Source organism: Coregonus lavaretus, assembly GCF_964263955.1.
Source record: "Coregonus lavaretus genome assembly, chromosome: 12".
Lineage (NCBI taxonomy): Eukaryota > Metazoa > Chordata > Actinopteri > Salmoniformes > Salmonidae > Coregonus > Coregonus lavaretus.
Window position 1 is genome coordinate 47,241,438 of NC_139999.1, and position 26,267 is coordinate 47,267,704.

A 26,267-nucleotide genomic window follows, 5' to 3' on the forward strand; every position below is an offset into this window, starting at 1 on the left:
GGAAAATGTATGGAGTAAAAAGTACATTATTTTCTTTAGGAATGTAGTGAAGTAAAAGTAAAACTAATGCCAAAAAATCAACTTAAGTAGTACTTTAAAGCATTTTTACTTAAGTACTTTACACCACTGAAACTGAAACATTTCTTCATGTTAGCCTACTTTGCTTTACATATTTAGGGAAGCACGTGGAACTTGGTTGCTCATGTTCGTGTGCACCAAACTGTCTGCTTTTTATGCCACTAAACGTATTTGCGATGAGTATGTTCCTTGTTCTGCATCACAAGCCTATGATGGACTCATCCCATAGCTTTTCCCTCCTCTGTCCTGGTGTCCACTTTCTTCTTCATTTTCTTCTTGTCTTTCCTGTGTTTGGCTTTGGTCTTCTTGGTCTGCACCCTCTCTTCTGTGTCTTCTTGAATCTCAGCCTGCATATGTGGCCCCAGGCAACATGCTTATAGGTGCTCCTTCTGAAGCCAAAGTGAGTGGGAGGAGCCTGATAGGACAGGCACCAAAGGGGAGGAGGACAAAAAGCAGCAGCAGGATGCAGAGGAAGAGAGGTGCGAGGAAGAAGAGGGCGGGAGGAAGGAATAAGTGCCAAGGTGGTTTTATTCTGGCCTCCAACCTTGCTGAGGTTCGCTCCTCCTCTTCTCCCTCTTCCTCCTCCTTTCCCTCTTCCTCTCCCTAGGTAGCCCCGAAGCTGGTTTTGGGGGTATCCCGCGAGCCTTCTGCACATGGATGTAGTCGGCCAACTCATCTGCGAATGAGTCATACACCTTCTGAGCTTTGCATAGGTCAACAACCTTCTTCTCTCTGTTGGGGCAGAGGGTGAAAGACAAAGGGTTACATAGTTTAACACAGTACAGAGCTGGGAACTTATAATGAACATTATCTGTTTTGGGGAAACAAAAGATAGCAGTCAATCGATCGAACATAGTATGTTCTTCATGAAACTTTATGTGGTTGTTCTCTTGATCTGGTGCTTGTTTCCTTGCATGTGAGCCTGGTACATCTCCACAGAGTCTAGCTTAATGTTACACACTGGACAGGAGTTGGCTGCAGACAGAGGAATAGAAGACAGAATAATATTATTACTCAGAAACCTTGCTTTGCTCGGCTCCCCACAACACTCAAACACATACACACATTTTTGAAGGAGAGAGAGCTATTTGAGGGGTTAAAAACATTAGCCCATTTTCTCTGACAATGGTTCCCTTTCCATTCCAGGAATGCTTTCCTTTCCACCCATTTCATTGACTGGCTGATGACCATAGACAGTCAGACAGTGTAGGGCATGGGTATCTTGTGCGGGGTCCTCTCCCAGGTCTTTGAGCAGCTGCTGGCGGGAGTGATTTCTCTGGTGCTTGCGGCCAACGTAGTGTTGCTGGGCCATGTGGGGGTTGTTGAAGGTGGCGGCACACAGGTGGCAGTGCTTGTTCGGGTCACTCAGGTCCACAGTGTCTGAGGTGTCCTGGGGTCCCTTCCCCACCTCCTTGCCTGTTCTCTGGTCTGTGCCAGAGGCCTGGAGTGGGCTTGGAATGGGAAACTCAGGGCCACTTTGAAAGAGAGAGTGTCTGATTGGGAAAGAGAGATATGTGGGTTCAGTTTTTAACACTGACTATTACTTAGTATTAGATTACTAGTACTAACCTGTCTATTAGGCAGAGTGAAATAGGCTGTACTAACCTGTTGTCATGGAAATTACAACCAGGGACACCTGATGTCAATCATAAATGAAACATACTTTATTAACAGCAAGCTGGAGAGGTCACAGTCAAACTTAGATGCATAAAGTACCTGCTTACACAGACAAGTTATTCATTATTCATAATTAATTAATCATTGACATGTGGTTCATGCATGTGACAGACCAATACCTCATGGGGCTTCTTCTCTCCAAGCTGAGACCTTGAAACTGAGCTATCCCTTTCTTTTCAAAATAATGTTCTGGGTGTACTGCCAAATTGCAGATACTGATAGTGAGGATTCCTCCCAGGCACGATCAATCAGTCACTTGCATGAACCCAGTCAAATTGGTTATTAGAAAACACAAATATAAAAAGTTATTTCACACTGTCTATTAGGTAGAGTGATATAGGCTGTACTAACCCGTCAATTAGGCAGAATGATATAGATCAGGGATGTGACAAATTTATAATTCTTCTTAAGAAAAATGCATAAAATTCCATGTGAATTCACAACGCAGCTGTGCTGCTGCCAGCAACGGTTTGGGTCTCATGGTGCGTCCCTTTCAGATGGTTAAGCATTGCACCTGTACTACCATTACTGTACCTCAATTCCACCTCGCAAAGTTAGCATTTCCTTCTCATTTAACTTCTCGAAGTATTGCCATACAGGACTTCTGTCACGCCCTGGCTCTGGGACTCTGTTATGTTGAGCCAGGGTGTGTAGTTTCTATGTGTCTGTGTTCTAGGTTGTTTATCTAGCTGATGTGTTTTCTATGTTGGCTGGTGTGGTTCTCAATCAGAGGCAACGTGAATCAGCTGTTGATTGTTGTCTCTGATTGGGAACCATACTTAGGCAGCCTGTTTTGCCACAGTGTTTGTGGGATCTTGTTCCGTGTATGGTTTGTGTCTGTTACCTGCCTGTTCCTGTCCCTCGCACCAAGCCTATGGTGCGCGTCGCCAGCCCGGCCCGGCCTGTTCCTGCTCCCCGCACCAAGCCAATGGTGCGCGTCGCCAGCCCGGCCCGGCCTGTTCCTGCTCCCCGCACCAAGCCAATGGTGCGCGTCGCCAGCCCGGCACGGCCTGTTCCTGCTCCCCGCACCAAGCCAATGGTGCGCGTCGCCAGCCCGACCCGGTCTGTTCCTGCTCCCTGCACCAAGCCTGTGGTGCGCATCGTCAGCCCGGTCCGGCCCGTTCCTGCTCCCCGCACCAAGCCAGGGGTGCGCGTCGTCAGCCTGGTCCGGCCCGTCCCTGCTCCCCGCACCAAGCCTGTGGTGTGCTTCGTCAGCCCGGTTCGGCCCGTCCCTGCTCCACGCACCAAGCCTGTGTTGCGCGTCGTCAGTCCGGTCCGGCTCGTTCCTGCTCCCCGCACCAAGCCTGTGGTGCGCGTCGTCAGTCCGGTCCGGCTCGTTCCTGCTCCCCGCACCAAGCCTGTGGTGCGCGTCGTCAGTCCGGCACAGCCCGTGCCAGGGTCACCGGTGCCTGGTCAGGTACCGGTCAGCTGCTCCACATCGGAGCCTAAGCAATCCGCTCCACCGATGTCCAGTCCAGCTCCAGCCAGCGGGTCCAGACCGGACCAGGGGCGCTACGGGGGAATTGTTGGAGGGTGGTGGTCAAGTACTGTCACACCCTGGCTCTGGGACTCTGTTATGTTGAGCCAGGGTGTGTAGTTTCTATGTGTCTGTGTTCTAGGTTGTTTATCTAGCTGATGTGTTTTCTATGTTGGCTGGTGTGGTTCTCAATCAGAGGCAACGTGAATCAGCTGTTGATTGTTGTCTCTGATTGGGATCAATACTTAGACAGCCTGTTTTCCCACAGTGTTTGTGGGATCTTGTTTCGTGTATGGTTTGTGTCTGTTACCTAGGACTTCACGTATCGTTTTGTTTTTCTTCGTGTGGTGACTCTAATAAAAAAAGTGTGTTCACTCATCACGCTGCGCATTGGTCCACTTCCTCCAACGATCGTGACAACTTCGCTGCTGTCGCTTGCCTTTCTCTGCCATTTTCCCAACTGTTAACGATGATGTAGTGGTGGGGAGTCGACTCCAAAATAATTGATTCCTCGACTCCCACTGCATCATGCTGTGGGGATGTTTTCAGCGGCAGGGACTGAGAGACGTTGTCTTGCGCCAAATGTTCCTAAAGGAAACCCTGAAATTTGCATATTATTTTAGAATATTCGCATGAAAATCTGTTGCCAATTGGATGGAAACCTATAGACACCCTCAAGACTCTGACAAGTGCGCTAGTCCAGTGTCACTTTGATTATGCCTGCACATCATGGTTCACCAGCAGCCCCAAACATCTAAAGAATAAGCTACAGACTAGGGTTGAATATTTTCCCAGTATTTTACAAATGTTCCATCCCGAAAATAATCCCTTTTCTCTTGGGTAACCCATTATTTCCCGCCCAAACCAGAAGTGTCATTCTAAAGCATATTAATGTCTGGATTTGATTAGAGCTTTGATCAACATGAACATTCAAGTCTGATGCTACCTGAGTCTGAGCCATGCATTAAATACATTTTATGAGCCCTACATTAAAGATATTTTATGATCCCAAGCCCAAAAAACCTCAAATGATTGTGCCGTTATCCAATATACTATACATTCCGCACAACAGAAAAACGTAAAAGCCAATAGATGTAGCTATGTAAAAAAATATATGGTGACCCCGAAAGCCAGAAGGAGATGTGTAAATTAGACGTACATTCAGTCAATATATTACTGTAGCATATGCTGCAGAAAATGTAGGGACCACAATGGAAATAAGTCTTTGACTTTATTGTGTAATCCCGATCACTTTTATTTTTATTTGTCAGTATTATTTTTTACTGACAAATAAGATCAATCAATCAATCAATCCAAACTGTACAGAGGCAATTTGATAAATGGAAAGAGACATCTGTTACAAAACACCCAACAGTTGAATGATGTTCAGAGATTGTCAAACCAAGCCTTCGATGGTAGGGAGGGATGTATTTGTCAAGATTGACAGTCAATTTATCGTGGTGTTGAAAACGCAAACCATGTCAGTATGTTTTGTTTATTGGTTGTGTGGTGCATTGCCACAGAAACCTGTTGGTGGAAAATGTGTTCCATATATTTTATATAATTATAACTATGGCATAAAAATTTTGAAAATCTGATTTCCCCCTTGCTGATCCGGCTCTGATCGTGAAGTAATGAAACAGGTAGGGAGAGTGAGCTCCTCTGTGGTGGTCGGTGTACCCTCAACCGTTTGGCACGTAGCCCTGCGTGGCATCCACTGGGCCACAAAAGCAAAGTAGATATCCATGTTTATAAACACAGGGTCACTACAGTTACTATTATTTGTGGTCGTAAACATTATTTTGAGTTAATTCTATGAGGGGGGAGGGTGCTACATTTATTTTACAGTACAAGGGGAGGGTCATGTGAAAAAATTAAACATGCGATCACAATGTTTAGTTAGGCAGCTAAGTTTTAAATACATTAAGACCCTAAAACAAGCATTTTCATCTCTGCATTTTGTGCATTAGCTAGTTTCTTAACCCAGGCACAAGTTCAAATGGAATAGGAGATAAATACTTAGGCAATAATTGGCTGCTAACCCATCTAATGTGACAGCAACTGCAGTGGGGGGATTGTGCTAGCAAATTGGCTTCAAAGCAATGGCAGCTATTTAGGGCCTCCCAGTCAAGTGTTTGAGTGGGACCTAGCTAGCTAGCTATTGGAGTAGGTACAAGGCTAAGCGCAAAACGACGTTCAAGTGGGAAAGACACGATTATTTACCGACAGAAAGTGGTACTCTCGGATAGCTGGTTAGCTAAAGTTGACCTTATCATAGGCTACAGTGCCTTATTCGACATTGAACAGTTAGTGAACTAACCTTAGTTCTCTAATTTGAGAACGCCCTTGCCTTGGATAACGACGTTAGCATTGCTACCTAGCTTGTTAGCTACGAACTGTAATTACACATTCTTATTGAACTCACTTTCAATCTGTGAAACATTGGTATAGGTGTTAATGACTGTGTCAGCATCTACAGAACCCACGTTATGAGTAGAAATAATGTTATTTTCAGTATCTGACTCCACTAGCAGCGGAGAACAGATACTTTGCTCTTCCATCTCTGTTCTTATCTGAGCAGCGCATGCGCATTGCGTAGATAAATAAAAAATTTGTTGCAGAATGGTCCTTGCTATCTGGGATCCTTGGGATCCTCGCCTCTTCCTCTCTGCTTTTTGAGATACATCTTATTTACTCTCTGTAAAGTTCGAATTTTGTGTGCTCAACTTTCATATAATAACTGAGAACATTTTACTCTATTGTTTATGCTAGTGTTTACATTTTTATTTTTATTTTCAAATCATGTTTTCAAAAAAGATAACCTTGCTCTCATCATGATATTTATCTTGACCTATACTTTCTTTGAATCAAATCAATTAAAGAGAGGACAATGATGAAGACATTCATAACAAAATAGAAACTTTATTACAGGAAATGGCATGTTCATGATGTTACATCTGTAATTGATAGTCTACAGCAGCAAAAAGGGACAGAAAGAGGATGCAAGGGTAAAGAGAAATGCTACATGATTTTGTGGATAAACCGCAAAATTGGACCAAATCACATGAGATTAGAATAGAGGTCATATGAAGGAAACAGACAGAGACAAGGAAGGATTTAAATCAGCCACGGTTGATAGGTTGTCCAAAGTTACTTTCTCTTCTGAAATTCTCTGGCCAGGGAATCCAACTGCAAAGAGAGTAACACGACATGAATTACAGGTACAGTATTATTTTTAGCCTTCATTTATCCCACAAAAAATGGTCTAAACAAGGGAGGAGATGAGTGAGGAAAGTCACACAGGGAACCCACCCATGAAAAAATCCTTAAATCCAAAATAATTGTACTCCCGGAACCCAGTTCCCCCAACTATTTCCACCCCTGGATATGCAACATGCTTGTAACACCTGTAGATAAATAATAATACTATGCTCACACACTAGTGGCATTTCATTATTCACCCTGAATGAGGGACTGATTTAGACTTGGGACACCAGGGCTACATTCATCAGGGCACAACATTATGGAAATGTCAGATAGAAATACATGATGCAGAACAAACATGCCTCTGACACAGAATAAGGAATCACATCTGCAATGTTCCACAATGTTTGCCTATTGATCATGGCCCTGGTGAGTGGCTAATCAGTGACCATGTAGAAAAGAACGCGAGAATATTCCGGCCCCTCAGGCTCAGATTTGAGCTATCCCAGGCCTATATGATTGCCACATGATACAGCATCATTACATGAATGTACAACCCCCTTCCCACCCCTGCACTCACAATAATGTTTTTAAGGATGTTCCTTCGCTGGGGTCTCAGGTAGCTGCATTCTCCTGCCTCACAGAGTTTAATCTCCTCTGAATTCTGAGAGAGAGAGAGAGAGAGAGAGAGAGAGAGAGAGAGAGAGAGAGAGAGAGAGAACCGCATGATGGTGACACAAATGGCTACTGTGTGTTACCCAGACAGGTGCTAAACACCTGTCTTGATTCCTGATTAAAAGTGCTGTATGTAATATCCATTTGAGTCATTGAGATTGTAGTACTGTGACCCACCTCAGAGGTGGTAAATGAGTCCAGCTCCCTCTTGCCTCCTGGGTACCAGCCATGGGACCAGTGCTGGGAGGAGGACAGCTGGGCTCCCAGACACAGCAGCAGCCCCAGCATAAACACCAGTCTAGCCACACTGACCATCACTGGAGCTGGGTGGAGAGGGATGGAGAAATGTAAGGAGAGGGAGGGTGTGGGTTAAGAGAGCATACTGTCTGTGCAGTAGGGCATACCTTTCAAAAGGAAAGAAAGGGAGGGATGCGGGCTGGTTATATAATGAATGCCTCAGGAACGAGAGAAAGTGCGAGAGGCTGCTTTAACACAGGCTGCCCAAATCCGTTTTTTTTTTCTCACAAAATTGGTCTTTTGACAAATCAGTTCAGCTCTTTTTCCAATAATTGGGCAAACGATCAGAATTAGGCTGCCTGTGTAAACGCAGCCCATGTGGCCTGTCCTACTATTGCTGGTAGTGACATTGGTGTCAGAAGTGTGATGGCGCCTTCTGATCGGCCAGGCTTGCAAATTAGGGTATCCAAATGTTGGTGAAGAGGCACGATTGGACAGGAAAACAGCAACAAGCCTTAAAGTTTAAAATATATGTTTTTCTTGTAATGCAGGATAAATATTTCATACAATCAAATAATATTTATGCAGGGGGGAAAGATCTCCACAAAGTTTGCAGTGGGTTTCAAAGATCAGTTTCTCATAGGCAATTGTTGAGGTAATTTCTTCTCAAGATTCCACTTACCAAGGCAGGATTGAAAATAAAGAACATGTTCACTGCGTAATCTTCATTGTAAAACAATTTATTTTTATTTTTATTATTCATAGACAGCATCAAACCCAAAGCAAATTCTATAATCCTCTCCAAGATCTCACTTCATAGCCATTAATACCCAAGAGCAGAAATCATAGCAATCCTTACCTTAGACCCTTAGTCTGATAATCACTGTGGTATGGAATCGGTTATCACTGTTGATGTCCGCCAGGTACGTCTGTGTGCCCGCTGTTCACTTCTGCCTATTATTAACCTGTTGGTATACAGAAACTCAGTGGCACATTACTTTTCCTGAGGCGACGATGAGTGTTGTAGAGAGCTGGCCTCTGATGATATCTCTGAAGCCTCCTCTTCCTCCTCAATTTATGTCCCCACCTCAAATGCTTCCCCCACGTCACCTCGCCCTGCCCATCGCTGAACAATTTGCTCCTTCCCCTCCCAGAGGTCAGCTGAGCGGTGTATAGGGATGCGGGGTGTGCGTAAGATCCGCTCAATTCCAATTATCATCTCCAAACAGTCCTAACCTCCCTTGGGATGTTCGTCCTCTATCTAATACCCCATTTCACTGTCCCTCCCTGCCCCCTTCCACCAAAATCAACACATTTAGTGACGTAGGGTGAGTATTGGTTAAGTGGGACACCAGGCAAAGTGGAACACTTAAGCTTTGTAATGGATATCTTTACATGTGTACAATAACAGTTCAATGGGTATGACGTCATCATTGTGGGCACGGCATCCCGTGTAATGACACGTGTCTCAAGAGGTAAGTAAAATGACATAGGGTTCTGAGGTAAATAATGTTAAGGGTATAAAAAACTAAGAAAGGATATTCAGTGTCTCATTACAACATATGTTGTAATGGGATGTAATTGTAAATCAAAATGACTGTAAATGGCTTTCTTACTACTCTCCCCTTTTTAGAATATTGACATTTTGACAGTGTCCCAGTATGCCAATCGCCTACTCTCAAACTGGGACACCCTCTTACTCTCAAACTGGGACACCCTCTTACTGTCAAACTGGGACACTCCTCTAGGCCATTTCAATGCAGAAAAATTATATCTAAACTAATCTAATGAAATACATGTTTTCTTAACAGAAATCCATTTTCTAAATAAGATCAAATGTTCCATTTCATTTTCCTCAAATCTGCTATCAGCTAGCCTGCTAGAAAAAGCTAGCATAACTGCATTTTACTTAGAAAAAATTACCTCACCAACATAAAAAATCTTAGCTAGCTACTGTATATTCATAACAATACAGGTATATTTTGCTGTATTTGACTCTGGTGACAATAAAAGTCATTGAAATTGTTGTGGGATAAGGTCTTTATGGTTTCATTCTACAAAATGTCCATTAGAGTGTAGTGTTTAGAATGTTGAGCTGATAGGCCTAGATTAAGTTCTTTATTTTATTTTATAGGCTATACAATTACATATAGGCTACATCATATAATTATAATCAAGTATGATGACAATAATAATAATACATTATCATTTTTAATGTTCCACAAAAATACATAAAGAATGTTTTAATACATTTAATTTGTATGAATAATTGAAGTTTATCATTTAAATATTGAAATTACTCATATACTCACTAATGTATCCTTCTTTACAATAAATAATTAAGTGTCTCACTTTACCAATCAATGTGTCCCAATTTGACAGTACCGACATACAAATGGTGGTCTCAGCACAATGTGTGTTTGAAGAAGAGTCATCCATCCTGTTTAACATTTATTTATTTGCTCTTTTGTATAGTGTAGTAGAGTTCTTAAGATATTTAGAATTGTATCATGTCGGGGGTTAAGATAATGGGATGATTCTTTAAGGTGTCCTGGAAAATGTCTCACTTTACCGATACTCACCCTATGTACAGTGGGGAGAACAAGTATTTGATAACCTGCAAAATCTGCAGTGTTTCCTACTTACAAAGCATGTAGAGGTCTGTAATTTTTTATCATAGGTACACTTCAACTGTGAGAGATGGAATCTAAAACAAAAATCCAGAAAATCAAATTGTATGATTTTAAGTAATTAATTTGCATTTTATTGCATGACATAAGTATTTGATCACCTACCAACCAGTAAGAATTCCAGCTCTCACAGACCTGTTAGTTTTTCTTTAAGAAGCCCTCCTGTTCTCCACTCATTACCTGTATTAACTGCACCTGTTTGAACTCGTTACCTGTATAAAAGACACCTGTCCACACACTCAATCAAACAGACTCCAACCTCTCCACAATGGCCAAGACCAGAGAGCTGTGTAAGGACATCAGGGATACAATTGTAGACCTGCACAAGGCTGGGATGGGCTACAGGACAATAGGCAAGCAGCTTGGTGAGAAGGCAACAACTGTTGGTGCAATTATTAGAAAATGGAAGAAGTTCAAGATGACGGTCAATCACCCTCGGTCTGGGGCTCCATGCAAGATCTCACCTCGTGGGGCATCAATGATCATGAGGAAGGTGAGGGATCAGCCCAGAACTACACGGCAGGACCTGGTCAATGACCTGAAGAGAGCTGGGACCACAGTCTCAAAGAAAACCATTAGTAACACACTACGCCGTCATGGATTAAAATCCTGCAGCGCACGCAAGGTCCCCCTGCTCAAGCCAGCGCATGTCCAGGCCCATCTGAAGTTTGCCAATGACCATCTGGATGATCCAGAGGAGGAATGGGAGAAGGTCATGTGGTCTGATGAGACAAAAATAGAGCTTTTTGGTCTAAACTCCACTCGCCGTGTTTGGAGGAAGAAGAAGGATGAGTACAACCCCAAGAACACCATCCCAACCGTGAAGCATGGAGGTGGAAACATCATTCTTTGGGGATGCTTTTCTGCAAAGGGGACAGGACGACTGCACCGTATTGAGGGGAGGATGGATGGGTCCATGTATCGCGAGATCTTGGCCAACAACCTCCTTCCCTCAGTAAGAGCATTGAAGATGGGTCGTGGCTGGGTCTTCCAGCATGACAACGACCCGAAACACACAGCCAGGGCAACTAAGGAGTGGCTCCGTAAGAAGCATCTCAAGGTCCTGGAGAGGCCTAGCCAGTCTCCAGACCTGAACCCAATAGAAAATCTTTGGAGGGAGCTGAAAGTCCGTATTGCCCAGCGACAGCCCCGAAACCTGAAGGATCTGGAGAAGGTCTGTATGGAGGAGTCGGACAAAATCCCTGCTGCAGTGTGTGCAAACCTGGTCAAGACCTACAGGAAACGAATGATCTCTGTAATTGCAAACAAAGGTTTCTGTACCAAATATTAAGTTCTGCTTTTCTGATTTATCAAATACTTATGTCATGCAATAAAATGCAAATGAATTACTTAAAAATCATACAATGTGATTTTCTGGATTTTTGTTTTAGATTCCGTCTCTTACAGTTGAAGTGTAGCTATGATAAAAATTACAGACCTCTACATGCTTTGTAAGTAGGAAAACCTGCAAAATCGGCAGTGTATCATATACTTGTTCTCCCCACTGTACACATATATGGGTAAAACTGTGGTTTACTATAAACAGCACGTTCACATATCTTCTCACCACATGGAACAATTCCATAGTCGACAAATGTCAACTGGACTGGTTCAGATTTTGTCAGTTGTGTTCTGATTTCAGAACTCATGAACCACAAAAACTGGGGAAACTAACAAAACCTCAGACTAATCAAGGTTGAACAAATTGAATCTTCAATGTTTCTCAACCTTGCTATAACATGGACTGGCTGTCACCAGCAATCTATGCTCCTTCCTTTACCAGGGACTGGCAAGCGGTTGTCCTTCCTGCTTTGGGGGCCACATAAAAGTACAACTATCACTTGAGAACTGACCTTATGTGTCATTTAGCTAACAGTATGTGGGACCAGTCAACAACATCCCAGGGATCAGTTTTGGTCTGCAGTCCGGGGGTTGAGGATCACTGACCTAGGCCAAATCCCATTTCCTCTGTATTTGCCCATGCTTAAAGTGGTGCCGTGGCCTGTCACACGGCCTCCAACACATTTGAGTGACCGCCAGGACACGGTGACCATGGGGACACCAGATGAGCAAACATGAGCACGATCAAACATGCCAGCCGCCACCATCACTCTCAATTCCGGTATGACAGGCCTTTTTGCTTGGGGGAAGGGGTATCAATTGGAAAGCTGCTAATTTTCATGTTTAAAATGCCTGGGGGGAGTTCCTATCGGGCGGTTGTTTGACAGTGTGTCTTCTCTCTGTAGACTTAGACATAAATACTTTATCTGCTGACTGACACGTCGTTGCCAGCGCGAGAGGAGCGCAGGAAGCAAGCGGACATGATGACAGAGCGCTCACCGAGCCTTGCACGCCAAACCTTTCTGAGACGCGCCAACGGAACCGGAGAATCTGGGCCCGTATTGAAAAAACATGTTAGAGTAGGATGTATGATCAGTTGATCTAGGATCAGTTTAGCTTTTTAAACCATAATGAATAACAGGGGGGACCTGATACTTATTAGACTAGAGGTGTCAAACTCATTTTGCCCTGGGGGCCGCATTTGGTCTTCAACAAGGTCTGGAGGGCTGCACTGAAAATGGGTTATATTTCCTCACTGCCGAAAATTGCATCTATCGTTTCGGGAAATTTCGATACTCCCTGACTGTCTAGCTTTCATTTTGGTGATTATTAGCGAGCTGGACACAGTCAAGGATCTCTATGAATGTAGGTCCATTTTAATTTCTACACAGTTTCAATTTGGTTTTAGTCATTTTAAAGTAGGGTATATTGAGTTTGTTTGTTTGACCATGATTAGTTGGATCAGGTGTGTTGGTGAACAAAAGCCTGCACACCCAGTGGCCTTCCAGGTCCAGAATTCCACATCCCTGCATGAGTAGCTTCAATCAATTGCGTACTACAAGCTGTAGAATTTTGATCATGTATTATCTGGTTATGGATTAAAACAGGGATCTTCAACGTTTTCTTGCCTAGGGACCCCCGCCCAGGCATACCAGCGTACCCCATCATATGTTAGCAACATGTTTTTTCTCCATGTCTTGTCTCATCTACTGAATAATAAATGGCAAGGACAGGTAACCAACATTTTATAATGATTAGATTTGGTTTATAGTTTAGCATTATTTTGACCTCCCCACATTATAATTGGAAGAAGTGTAAATTCTAACATAGTGTATTAGATAGAAAAGTAACTCCAAACACGTTCACTAATACTGTAGCAGCTGTTTAAACAAAGGTTAGCATTGCGTTAGTAAAAATGAATGTCCAAGTCAAGAAAGCTTGCCAGCAGCCAGCGGCACTTCTGACAGGTTTTCGTGGGTGTTTTTTCAAAGCCTATGTCAGATAATCCAGTGAGTGTAATTAGCTCCAATTAGTGTAATTTATTCAATATTAGGAGTTGAGAAATAAGGTTGACATCATTAGAAAGAAGATATTCCCCCTTTCTACTGAAGGTATGTCATTAAAATGTGGTTTATTCTGTTGTTGCTAGCGATATTCATAACATTGGAAATATATACAGTTGAAGCCGGAAGTTTAAATAATAAGGAGAAAGGGGGATGCTTAAATAAGTTTACATCCACTTAGATTGGAGTCATTAAAACTTGTTTTTCAATCACTCCACACATTTCTTGATAACAAACTATAGTTTTGGCAAGTCGGTTAGGACATCTACTTTGTGCATGACAAAAGTCATTTTTCCATCAATTGTTTACAGATAGATTATTTCACTTATAATTCATTTCACTTATAATTCACTGTATCACAATTCCAGTGGGTCAGAAGTTTACATACACTAAGTTGACTGTGCCTTTGAACAGCTTGGAAAATTCCAGAAAATGATGTCATGGCTTTAGAAGCTTCTGATAGGCTAATTGACATAATTTGAGTCAATTGGAGGTGTACCTGTGGATGTATTTCAAGCCTACCTTCAAACTCAGTGCCTCTTTGCTTGACATCATGGGAAAATCAAAAGAAATCAGCCAAGACCTCAGAAAAGAAATTGTAGACCTCCATAAGTCTGGTTCATCCTTGGGAGCAATTTCCAAACGCCTGAAGGTACCACGTTCATCTGTACAAACAATAGTACGCAAGTATAAACACCATGGGACCACGCAGCCGTCATACCGCTCAGGAAGGAGACGCGTTCTGTCTCCTAGAGATTAATGTACTTTGGTGCAAAAAGTGCAAATCAATCCAAGAACAACAGCAAAGGACCTTGTGAAGATGCTGGAGGAAACAGGTACAAAAGTATCTATATCCACAGTAAAATGAGTCCTATATTGACATAACCTGAAAGGCCGCTCAGCAAGGAAGAAGCCACTGCTCCAAAACTGCCATAAAAAAGCCAGACTACGGTTTGCAACTGCACATGGGGACAAAGATTGTACTTTTTGGAGAAATGTCCTCTGGTCTGATTAAACAAAAATAGAACTGTTTGGCCATAATGACCATCGTTATGGTTAGAGGAGAAAGGGGGATGCTTGCAAGCCTAAGAACACCATCCCAACCGTGAAGCACGGGGGTGGCAGCATCATGCTGTGGGGGTGCTTTGCTGCAGGAGGGACTGGTACACTTCACAAAATAGATGGCATCATGAGGAAGGAAAATTATGTGGTAATATTGAAGCAACATCTCAAGACATCAGTCAGGAAGTTAAAGCTTGGTCGCAAATGAGTCTTCCAAATGGACAATCACCCCAAGCATACTTCCAAAGTTGTGGCAAAATGGCTTAAGGACAACAAAGTCAAGGTATTGGAGTGGCCATCACAAAGCCCTGACCTCAATCATATAGAACATTTGTGGGCAGAACTGAAAAAGCATGTGCGGGCAAGGAGGCCTACAAACCTGACTCAGTTACACCAGCTCTGTCAGGAGGAATGGGCCAAAATTCACCCAACTTATTGTGGGAAGCTTGTGGAAGGCTACCCGAAACATTTGACCCAAGTTAAACAATTTAAAGGCAATGCTTCCAAATACTAATTGAGTGTATGTATACTTCTGACCCACTGGGAATGTGATGAAATAAATAAAAGCTTAAATAAATAATTCTCTCTACTATTATTCTGACATTTCACATTTTTGAAATAAAGTGGTTATCCTAACTTTACTAGGATTAAATGTCAGGAATTGTGAAAACTGAATTTAAATGTATTTGGCTAAGGTGTATGTAAACTTCCGACTTCAACTGTAGGCCTCCTTGCTCGCACACAATTTTTCAGTTCTGCCCACAAATGTTCTATAGTAATGAGGTCAGGGCTTTGTGATGGTCACTCCAATTGACTCTAATGATGTCAATTAGCCTATAAGAAGCTTCTAACGCCATGACATCATTTTCTGGAATTTTCCAAGCTGTTTAAAAGGCACAGTCAACTTAGTGTATGTAAACTTATGACCCACTGGAATTGTGGTACAGTGAATTTTAAGTGAAATAATCTGTCTGTAAACAATTGGTGGAAAAATTACTTGTGTCATGCACAAAGTAGAAGTCCTAACTGACTGGCCAAAATTATAGTTTGTTAACAAGAAATTTGTGGAGTGGTTGAAAAACATGTTTTAATGACTCCAACCTAAGTGTACCGACTTCAACTGTATATACAGTGGGGAGAACAAGTATTTGATGCACTGCCGATTTTGCTGGTTTTCCTACTTACAAAGCATGTAGAGGTCTGTAATTTTTATCATAGGTACACTTCAACTGTGAGAGACGGAATCTAAAACAAAAATCCAGAAAATCACATTGTATGATTTAAGTAATTAATTTGCATTTTATTGCATGACACAAGTATTTGATACATCAGAAAAGCAGAATTTAATATTTGGTACAGAAACGTTTGTTTGCAATTACAGAGATCATACGTTTCCTGTAGGTCTTGACCAGGTTTGCACACACTGCAGCAGGGATTTTGGCCCACTCCTCCATACAGACTTTCTCCAGATCCTTCAGGTTTCGGGGCTGTCGCTGGGCAATACGGACTTTCAGCTCCCTCCAAAGATTTTCTATTGGGTTCAGGTCTGGAGACTGGCTAGGCCAAAATCCAGAAAATCACATTGTATGATTTTTAAGTAATTAATTTGCATTTTATTGCATGACATAAGTATTTGATCACCTACCAACCAGTAAGAATTCCGGCTCTCACAGACCTGTTAGTTTTTCTTTAAGTAGCCCTCCTGTTCTCCACTCATTACCTGTATTAACTGCACCTGTTTGAACTCGTTACCTGTATAAAAGACACCTGTCCACACACTCAATCAAACAGACTCCAACCTCTCCACAATGGCCAAGACCAGAGAGCTGTGTAAGGACATCAGGGATACAATTGTAGACCTGCACAAGGCTGGGATGGGCTACAGGACAATAGGCAAGCAGCTTGGTGAGAAGGCAACAACTGTTGGCGCAATTATTCGAAAATGGAAGAATTTCAAGATGACGGTCAATCACCCTCGGTCTGGGGCTCCATGCAAGATCTCACCTCGTGGGGCATCAATGATCATGAGGAAGGTGAGGGATCAGCCCAGAACTACACGGCAGGACCTGGTCAATGACCTGAAGAGAGCTGGGACCACAGTCTCAAAGAAAACCATTAGTAACACACTACGCCGTCATGGATTAAAATCCTGCAGCGCACGCAAGGTCCCCCTGCTCAAGCCAGCGCATGTCCAGGCCCGTCTGAAGTTTGCCAATGAACATCTGGATGATCCAGAGGAGGAATGGGAGAAGGTCATGTGGTCTGATGAGACAAAATATAGCTTTTTGGTCTAAACTCCACTCGCCGTGTTTGGAGGAAGAAGAAAGATGAGCACAACCCCAAGAACACCATCCCAACCGTGAAGCATGGAGGTGGAAACATCATTCTTTGGGGATGCTTTTCTGCAAAGGGGACAGGACGACTGCACCGTATTGAGGGGAGGATGGATGGGGCCATGTATCGCGAGATCTTGGCCAACAACCTCCTTCCCTCAATAAGAGCATTGAAGATGGGTCGTGGCTGGGTCTTCCAGCATGACAACGACCCGAAACACACAGCCAGGGCAACTAAGGAGTGGCTCCGTAAGAAGCATCTCAAGGTCCTGGAGTGGCCTAGCCAGTCTCCAGACCTGAACCCAATAGAAATTATTTGGAGGGAGCTGAAAGTCCATATTGCCCAGCAACAGCCCCGAAACCTGAAGGATCTGGAGAAGGTCTGTATGGAGGAGTGGGCCAAAATCCCTGCTGCAGTGTGTGCAAACCTGATCAAGACCTACAGGAAACGTATGATCTCTGTAATTGCAAACCAAGGTTTCTGTACCAAATATTAAGTTCTGCTTTTCTGATGTATCAAATACTTGTCATTGAATAAAATGCAAATGAATTACTTAAAAAATCATACAATGTGATTTTCTGGATTTTTGGCAGTGTATCAAATACTTGTTCTCCCCACTGTATATAAAAATCGTGGACCTCCAGTCGAGTACCCATGGATTCAAATATGTTTCCATCACTGCTTTCACACATATTCCAACAACCCCTGCTGCAGTGTAATGTAATGAGACATGCAGCATGAATATTTAAGCTGCCAAAACACTCAGTAACAGTGCATGACCTGGATGTGCATTGGGGCTCACCACCATCAGTCATAGTCATCCAGAGTGTAATTAGTCTCAGAACAGGGTTGTGTTGTTGGGAGAAAACGTTTCGAAATGGCATTTAATGGGGAGATATTACCTACAGTGAGGGAAAAAAGTATTTGATCCCCTGCTGATTTTGTACGTTTGCCCACTGACAAAGACATGATCAGTCTATAATTTTAATGGTAGGTTTATTTGAACAGTGAGAGACAGAATAACAACAACAAAATCCAGAAAAACACATGTCAAAAATGTTATAAATTGATTTGCATTTTAATGAGGGGAATAAGTATTTGATCCCTCTGCAAAACATGACTTAGTACTTGGTGGCAAAACCCGTGATGGCAATCACAGAGGTCAGACGTTTCTTGTAGTTGGCCACCAGGTTTGCACACATCTCAGGAGGGACTTTGTCCCACTCCTCTTTGCAGATCTTCTCCAAGTCATTAAGGTTTTGAGGCTGACGTTTGGCAACTCGAACCTTCAGCTCCCTCCACAGATTGTCTATGGGATTAAGGTCTGGAGACTGGCTAGGCCACTCCAGGACCTTAATGTGCTTCTTCTTGAGCCACTCCTTTGTTGCCTTGGCCGTTTGTTTTGGGTCATTGTCATGCTGGAATACCCATCCACGACCCATTTTCAATGCTCTGGCTGAGGGAAGGACGTTCTCACCCAAGATTTGATGGTACATGGCCCCGTCCATCGTCCCTTTGATGCAGTGAAGTTGTCCTGTCCCCTTAGCAGAAAAACACCCCCAAAGCATTTCCACCTCCATGTTTGATGGTGGGGATGGTGTTCTTGGGGTCATAGGCAGCATTCCTCCTCCTCCAAACACGGTGAGTTGAGTTGATGCCAAAGAGCTCCATTTTGGTCTCATCTGACCACAACACTTTCACCCAGTTCTCCTCTGAATCATTCAGATATTCATTGGCAAACTTCAGACGGGCCTGTATGTGCTTTCTTGAGCAGGGGGACCTTGCGGGCGCTGCAGGATTTCAGTCCTTCACGGCGTAGTGTGTTACCAATTGTTTTCTTGGTGACTATGGTCCCAGCTGCCTTGAGATCATTGACAAGATCCTCCCGTGTAGTTCTGGGCTGATTCCTCAACGTTCTCATGATCATTGCAACTCCACGAGGTGAGATCTTGCATGGAGCCCCAGGCCGAGGGAGATTGACAGTTATTTTGTGTTTCTTCCATTTGCGAATAATCGCACCAACTGTTGTCACCTTCTCACCAAGCTGCTTGGCGATGGTCTTGTAGCCCATTCCAGCCTTGTCCCTGTCATCCTTGGAGAGCTCTTTGGTCTTGGCCATGGTGGAGAGTTTGGAATCTGATTGATTGATTGCTTCTGTGGACAGGTGCCTTTATTCAGGTAACAAGCTGAGATTATGAGCACTCCCTTTAAGAGTGTGCTCCTAATCTCAGCTCGTTACCTGTATAAAAGACACCTGGGAGCCAGAAATCTTTCTGATTGAGAGGGGGTCAAATACTTATTTCCCTCATTAAAATGCAAATCAATTTATAACATTTTTGACATGCGTTTTTCTGGATTTGTTGTTGTTATTCTGTCTCTCACTGTTCAAATAAACCTACCATTAAAAGTATAGACTGATCATGTCTTTGTCAGTGGGCAAACGTACAAAATCAGCAGGGGATCAAATACTTTTTTCCCTCACTGTATACTTGTCAGAACACACATTTTAATTTTCTGTTGCAAAACGTTTTGCTATGGTGTGCCCTACTGAACAGAATGCAGGTTTGAGGACTTGGTTAAATTGAAGATTACAGTATTTGTGTTTAATCTATGAAATGACCACTGAACTGCAGTAACTATTGTTACAACAGTTCCGTCAGTAACTATTGCAGACTGCACCAGATAATGCTGTGTAGTTAAAAAACAAATAACACAATATCAAGCACTTTATTAGGTTTGAACAGTATCTTGCTTTGAAAGGCCATTTGGCATTATATAATTATATCATATATATATAATTATATATACATATATTCAAATTTTTGAATAACAAAAAACACTATAAAATGAAACAAATGCAAATAAAAAATGTTTAAAAAAAAAGAAAATACAAATTAAAAATAGCCAAAACAAAAAAAGAAAACATTGAATACATTTCAAAATGGTCCCAGTACAGTTTTAACATAGATTTTCTGTTTTAAAAAAAAAAGATAAAAGAAAATAAAAAGCAAGGCAGCAGACAAAATGAAATATAAATTAAATTACCCTACAGTATGTACAGAAGGGAGTGGGGCAGCGACCGGTTTTAAGGGAGACAAAACCGGCCCAAGGGGCAAAGAGAACGAGAGAGAGAGAAGGTGGAAGGAGTTAAGGGAAAGAGCGAGACATCTTTGGGCGTCTGAAACGGACAGCTAAACAGGCTCAGGAGAGGAGCGACACAGGTTTAGGGGTGGGAGAGACACAGGTTTAGGGGTGGGAGAGACACAGGTTTAGGGGTGGGAGAGACACAGGTTTAGGGGTGGGAGAGACACAGGTTTAGGGGTGGGAGAGACTGGTTGAACCCTATGAAGCCCCACTCCTCCAGTCTGTTTCGCTCTCGTTCTCAGTCTCTGGAGAAAGGTGTGCCCTGTTACTCAGACAGGGACATTCAAAATGCTCTACTGGGGCATTGCGTCACATTTCAATCTGCAGCTAACAGGGGTATGGAACAAGGGCCCAGACACACTGGGCTGTCCTCTGTAATAACCAGTAAACTATGTCTTTGTGATTGCAGTAACTCAGGGCAATGTATTATACCAACTATATTTGGTTAGGTGGAGGACCCAACGAGGGGCCACAATGAAGGAATAGTCAAGGGTCCAGCACTTCAGTGAAATGGAGTGAAGACGTAGCTGGAACACAAAACAATGGAATGGGGTTGAATTGGAATGGAACCCGGCGTTACAGCATGAAAGGGAGAATAAAGGCCCTGATCTTGGTCTCAGAGTTACAGCCAAGCGGCAGCTCGGCCTTTGTACAGAGGTGGTTTGTCGATAAAGTTCTATACGATGGCTCAGAGATAGTAGTGGGAAGTGGGCAAATATATGTACTAATTTGTAGGGTGATACTGGTTTACCAAGCTTCTATATACCAACACTCAACCAATTCACAGAGGGAGAGGTGCAGTGAACTTACTTACCATATAAATCAACCTGTGAGGCACTTTCTAGAGTGAAGCTTTAAGTCAATAGGGTTGGGTGTTGGCACAGTGTCATTGGGGACAGGTGATTATTACATTTGGCTAAACATTCAGACACAGCCAACTACAGACAGAGCCATAGAATGGAAGCAAGGTGGATAGAAACCACAAAGAAGAGTAAAACCCTCCCACCTCTCCACGCACACAAACACCCACCCTGACGATTACAAAGATCCAACACACCCAAACATCCAGGAAGTAAAACAAAATGTAGCCAATCGTAAATCATGGGCACTTGTGATGCTTTGGAATAGAACGTGGTCTGAAATGACGATGACAGTTTAAGTGACTGGTCCAAATGAGACATCCAGTTTGAAGATCTCTACCTAGCTATTTATGTCCCATGGTTTAACCTAAGGGTCCCAGTCAGAACTAGAGGCCTAACTAGAGGCCGTAACCAGAGGCTTTTAAAAGGTCTCTCCAATGTTGACATTAGGGTTGCAAAATTCCTCAAAAACATTCTAAAAAAAGTCTGGTTGGAGGATTTCTGGAATCAGAGGGGAATAAGCTGCAAGGTAATCCTCCAAACTGGAATTCTTCAAAACAGGATAAAAAAAAGATATAAAAAGATTGCAACCCTAGTTGACGTCAAGTAATTTCCTATCTAAGGGCCATGTTACCCGTCTGGCCTTCGTATCATTGGTTTAGTCATTTCAAGGGCTTTTTTGGTGCAACTAGCACAAGCTTTTTGAACAATCAACAATAACTCAACAAGTTCTCAATAATGGTGCGTTTTTTGTGTGCAGAATTTCAGGGACTATTTCTAATTCAATGATCACGTGATTGAAGCACATCGACAGAGTTGGATTGTGCTCCTTCCTTTCTGCTTATAAAAATATATTAAAAGGGAGAAGCCAAACCGATCTATTACCAACTCATGAACAATGGGGGTTGTGCGCGGTGCAGGCATTTGTCTACACACTGTGGGCTGTCCCAATGACAAAAACAATGCTGAACCTCTATGCCTGGACAAACAGGGCCATCTGCATATAAGACAATGAGTTTGGTATCACTAGGCCTGGCAGATCTTCATTGCTCTCTAGGATACCTGTCAACTCCACAGAACAATGGAGGAACTAGGATCAAAATGGAGGCTCTCACAATTGACCAATAATCCCTGCTCACAATTGACAGCTAAAACCTCATGTCGGTCACCCCTAATTCACTCATACCAGGGTTAACACCTTGGTTCATGGGGAAGGGGGTGGGAATCATACATATCATACGACCTGCCCCCTACACACTATTACTATTTATTACAATCATTTGGGGCCAAGTGGTAGCTGTGATTGGCTAATGGACCAGGGGCAGGGGCAATTCCATTTGCACTCAACCAACTAAGTAGACAAATTGAAATTCTATTCATACATTGAGAGAACCTGTATGGGAAAACCCCCCAACTGGCAATTTCAAGTAATTTCCTGAGTTGACTGAGATGAGATGGAATTGACCTCGACCTTGTTGCTAGCTAATTGACATCATTTATATTTCATTACAATCGCAACTAAAGACGGCGGCCTCATCCACAAACCCATAGCGTGTGTTTCTAACCAAGCTGTCCTTGTAGGCAGCCATTTTGAATAAAATAAAAAAATCACTGCAAACATTCCATGTCACACGTTTCAACAATAAAAGTAACAATGCATCCATTTGGGGTGGGAGTATCAAAGCAACAGCATTAAAGTATAAAAAAATTGCTCAGTATTAGTCATAAAACACTAACAGCACAGTATTGAGGTGCCACAACAGATTGTGAAACGTTCTAAATGTTGCAGATAGAAATATATTGAATAGAGCTGACAATTCCCTACGACAAACAATCAAATATGTTCTACACAATACATTTCTATCGGAACGTTCTATAACATTTCATCATCCTGAACAGGCCCCAGTTGAAAAACAAAGAGGGATGTCTTCACATTTTGATGCCATCTTCTTAAACAACCTATACCGAAAATAAATATATGCAATAGAGTACAAGTAAATAGAATAATAAGTGAATAATAGATAGGAAATGTTTTCCCCCATTCTAATTGTAAGCAATTAAATATATGAATACATAACCATTTCCATGATATACCAAAATGATAGGAAATCACAGTAATTGCATGGTTACTATATTTTATCCATAATCTTATGTAGTTTTAGAAATGGAAATTCTGAAATAATCATTGTATTATGGCAACATTCGGGCGTCATACTCATTATCATTATGCATAGGCTATTTTGAATGCATTGTTGGCCAAATCTTCAACACGCTCATTACATTTAAATATATTTACGTTTGATATTTGATTTATTTTCGGTATGGGCAACTTCAACTTCCATAAACGTTCTACACACATTGAATCCACTGTGACGGCGAGCATGTGAAGGTCCACCTAAACTACATTGTTTTCTATGTCCTTGAACACAAATGCAGCAAAGCCACAATGTCTAGGACTGTGTGTGAGAGATTTGGCTTGCGACGGCCTAGGCCTGCCTCGCAGATGGAGAGATGCTCCTGGGAGGAAAAGTGGCCTCTAGGTTCAGATCTAGGATCAGCCTGCCCTCCCCAAATCCTATCCTTAACTATGAGAGGGGGAAACTCAAAACTGACCCAAGACCAGTGTCTAGGGGCAACTTCAACCTTCACCTGAGGAGACTGTTTGGCACATGGCTCCCTTTTAAAACACACACATACACAGTGTGTTTGTGCCCTGAGAAATCAGTGGCTCTGGGGTGCTATGCTCTTGTGTAACGGTGAGTTCAGCAAATGCCATGGCTCCTTGACCTCTGTGTGAACTTTGAACTCAAAGGAAAACTAGTGGAAACGGTTTGGATCATGTGATTGGCTAAGCCATCGTGGCCAATTCTGGATGTGCTCCTGGCCAGCTGTAACGTGTTTGTGTGTGTGCGTGCGTACAGATGAATTCTGATTGGCTGTGTAAATCCATTCCTCTGACGATGACCTATCAGCTTTTAGCTTCAGCCTGAATCAGATAAAGTCTCAAGTCACTCAACCGCAAAAAACTAAAGAGAACACAAAGAAACCCCTAACACCATTTCCTCGACTCTCGATTTGACATACACCTCTAAAGCATCTGATTTACTTATTTAATATATATACCAATAAAAAGCATTATGTCACCCAAAAAATACAGCCAAACTTAAACTGTATCTAAAAACAAACCCCCAAAATGTGACAGGGTAAGTACGGTATATGTACATTGGGTGGATTGGGGAGTGTCTGGATGTGGGGGGGATAGGGACAAGGGGCCATATAAACATGCTCAATATTACAAAATATTCTAGAAGGCATCTCTGATATTCACTCCCTCCGGTACACTGCAGCGCTGCACTTGGCTCTGTCACAAAACTTCCATTCCCTTTTCCTCTGTGCACGCAGGCTGTCCAGTCATCTAAGCCGTGAACAGTTTGTTTCTTTCCGTCTGGTATGTGTGGGTTTGGTGTGTGTTTATGACTGTGTATGGATGTCCGTCCCCTGTGTGGGTCCCTACTTGAAGTTGGCGTAGTCAGAAAAGGCTTCGATATACTCCTGGACCACTTTGTAGCAGAACTCATACTGCTCCTAAACACAAGAGAGAGAGAGAGAGAGAGCAAGAGAACATCACAATGATGAGTATAAAAGATACTAAAGTATACAACAAAGATCAATTCATTTGCCCAAACTGAATTGGAGAAGTCTTTGAAGTTGCCGAAAAAGTTGTTTCCAATGCTGTCCAAAAAGACAGAGAAAACAGTGGCAGGGAGCCTAGCGGTTAAGAGCGTTGCCCCATTAACCGAAAGGTTGATGGTTTGAATCCCTGAGCCGACTAGGTGAAAAATCTGTCGGTGTGCCCTTGAGCAAGGCACTTAACCCTAATTGCTCCTGTATGTCGCTCTGGATAAGAGAGTCTGCTAAATTACTAAAATGTAAATGTAAATTAACTCAAGCACACACACACACACACACACAAACCACGTCTTATTTGGCAGTGATCACCTATTAAGAAGAAAGAAGAGATGGAGGAAAAACAAGAAAACGTGGACAGAGGGAGTTTGACTAGGTGAGCCAAGAGCTCATTGAGGAGTTTATACTAGCTTACATAAGTTTACATTTGTTGTTGACAACAAACATGGTATGCTAGAATCTAAGCAGCACCATTTCACAATACTTTCCACATTATTCACATAGGGTGACATTTAGCGCGAGGATTTTGGCAGTGAGTTATATAACTGTAATAACAAAAAGACAGGAAGGCATATTATTGAATGCGAGTTCCTAAGCTTGCAACTCTTAATTATATCACATGCATCCCTTGCATTGCACAGTTGGCCAAACTCATGTTGAAAAATTACATCATAACACAATATCATTAAAGAAAGATGTATAATTACATTGCGCAGCAGATTATAATGAGCTTTACAGTATTGTTCAAAATTCTCTTTTGTGTGATGAAAATGACGCTCACAGTGTGCCCTCACCAGTGTCTGCACCATGTGGGGTCTCTGCAGCCGGAGGCTCTTGACAGTCTGGAAGACGTCCAGGATGGCCTCAGCCTTCACCCGCTCCAGGACCGTGCTCAGGGCACAGAAGGTCCCCGTCCTCCCCGCGCCCGCACTGACACACCCACAGAGATAGAGGTTAGACGCACGCACGCGCACCCACAAAATATGATAAATGGCACATGCTACTGAGTTGGACTGGGTTGGATGTTAGGTTACACATTTCAGTAAAATATTGACTCGAACATTGTTAAAACGTTAGGTGAAGGTTACCTGCAGTGGACAGTGATGGGGTGGTTGCCAGATTGTTGCTGCTGCTTCTGGACCGCAGCGATGATGTGGATCATCCCCTTCCCGTCGCTGGGGATGCCCACCTCTGGCCAGCCATGAAAATGGAACTGCCTCACCGCACGAGCCTTGTTCTCCTAAAGAGAGAGAGCGAGTGAGAGAGAGAGAGAGAGAGATAAGAGAGAGAGAGAGTGAGAGAGAGAGAGAGAGGAGAGAGTGAGAGAGTAAGAGAGAGAGAGAGTGAGAGAGTAAGAGAGAGAGAGAGAGTAAGAGAGAGAGAGTAGAGAGAGTGAGAGAGTAAGAGAGAGAGAGAGAGTAAGAGAGAGAGAGAGAGTATGAGAGAGAGAGAGAGTAAGAGAGAGAGAGAGAGTAAGAGAGAGAGAGGAGAGAGAGAGTAAGAGAAGAGAGAGAGAGAGAGAGAGTGAGAGAGAAGAATAAGAGAGAGTGAGAGAGTAAGAGAAGAAGAGAGAGTAAGAGAGAGAGAGAGAGTGTAAGAGAGAGAGAGTAAGAAAGAGAGAGCGAGAGAGAGAGAAAGAGAGAGCGAGAGAGAGAGTAAGAGAGAGAGAGTAAGAGAGAGTAAGAGAGAGAGAGAGCGAGAGAGAGCGAGAGAGTGAGTAAGATGAGAGAGAGAGAGA

General features: G+C 42.9%; 3 protein-coding genes across 3 annotated transcripts in view; all 3 read right to left on the reverse strand.

The window, feature by feature from the left end:
* Nucleotides 1-452: 452 nt before the first annotated feature.
* On the reverse strand, nt 453-4,979 carry LOC311138867 (zinc finger matrin-type protein 1-like; the record flags this gene model as incomplete). Its single annotated transcript, XM_084173661.1, has 5 exons — nt 453-493; nt 623-810; nt 969-1,053; nt 1,282-1,571; nt 4,930-4,979. The coding sequence occupies 5 exons, from the start codon at nt 4,977-4,979 to the stop codon at nt 453-455; spliced, it is 654 nt and encodes a 217-aa protein (XP_084029787.1).
* Nucleotides 4,980-6,382: 1,403 nt separating this feature from the next.
* LOC311137883 (progonadoliberin-2-like) lies at nt 6,383-7,426 on the reverse strand (the record flags this gene model as incomplete). Its single annotated transcript, XM_084172489.1, has 3 exons — nt 6,383-6,421; nt 7,017-7,100; nt 7,289-7,426. 3 exons carry the CDS (start codon nt 7,424-7,426, stop codon nt 6,383-6,385), a joined length of 261 nt encoding a protein of 86 aa, XP_084028615.1.
* A 14,560-nt stretch (nt 7,427-21,986) lies between these two features.
* The window catches only part of LOC311138868 (receptor-type tyrosine-protein phosphatase alpha-like), a 40,164-nt gene continuing 35,883 nt past the window's right edge, over nt 21,987-26,267 (reverse strand). The window contains exons 21-23 of the mRNA XM_084173662.1: nt 25,618-25,769; nt 25,324-25,459; nt 21,987-24,427 (exon numbers count right to left, since the gene is read on the reverse strand). Coding sequence (XP_084029788.1) covers nt 24,353-24,427; nt 25,324-25,459; nt 25,618-25,769 — 363 coding nt within the window. The 3' untranslated portion in view covers nt 21,987-24,352. The remainder of the gene's footprint in view (nt 24,428-25,323; nt 25,460-25,617; nt 25,770-26,267) is intronic.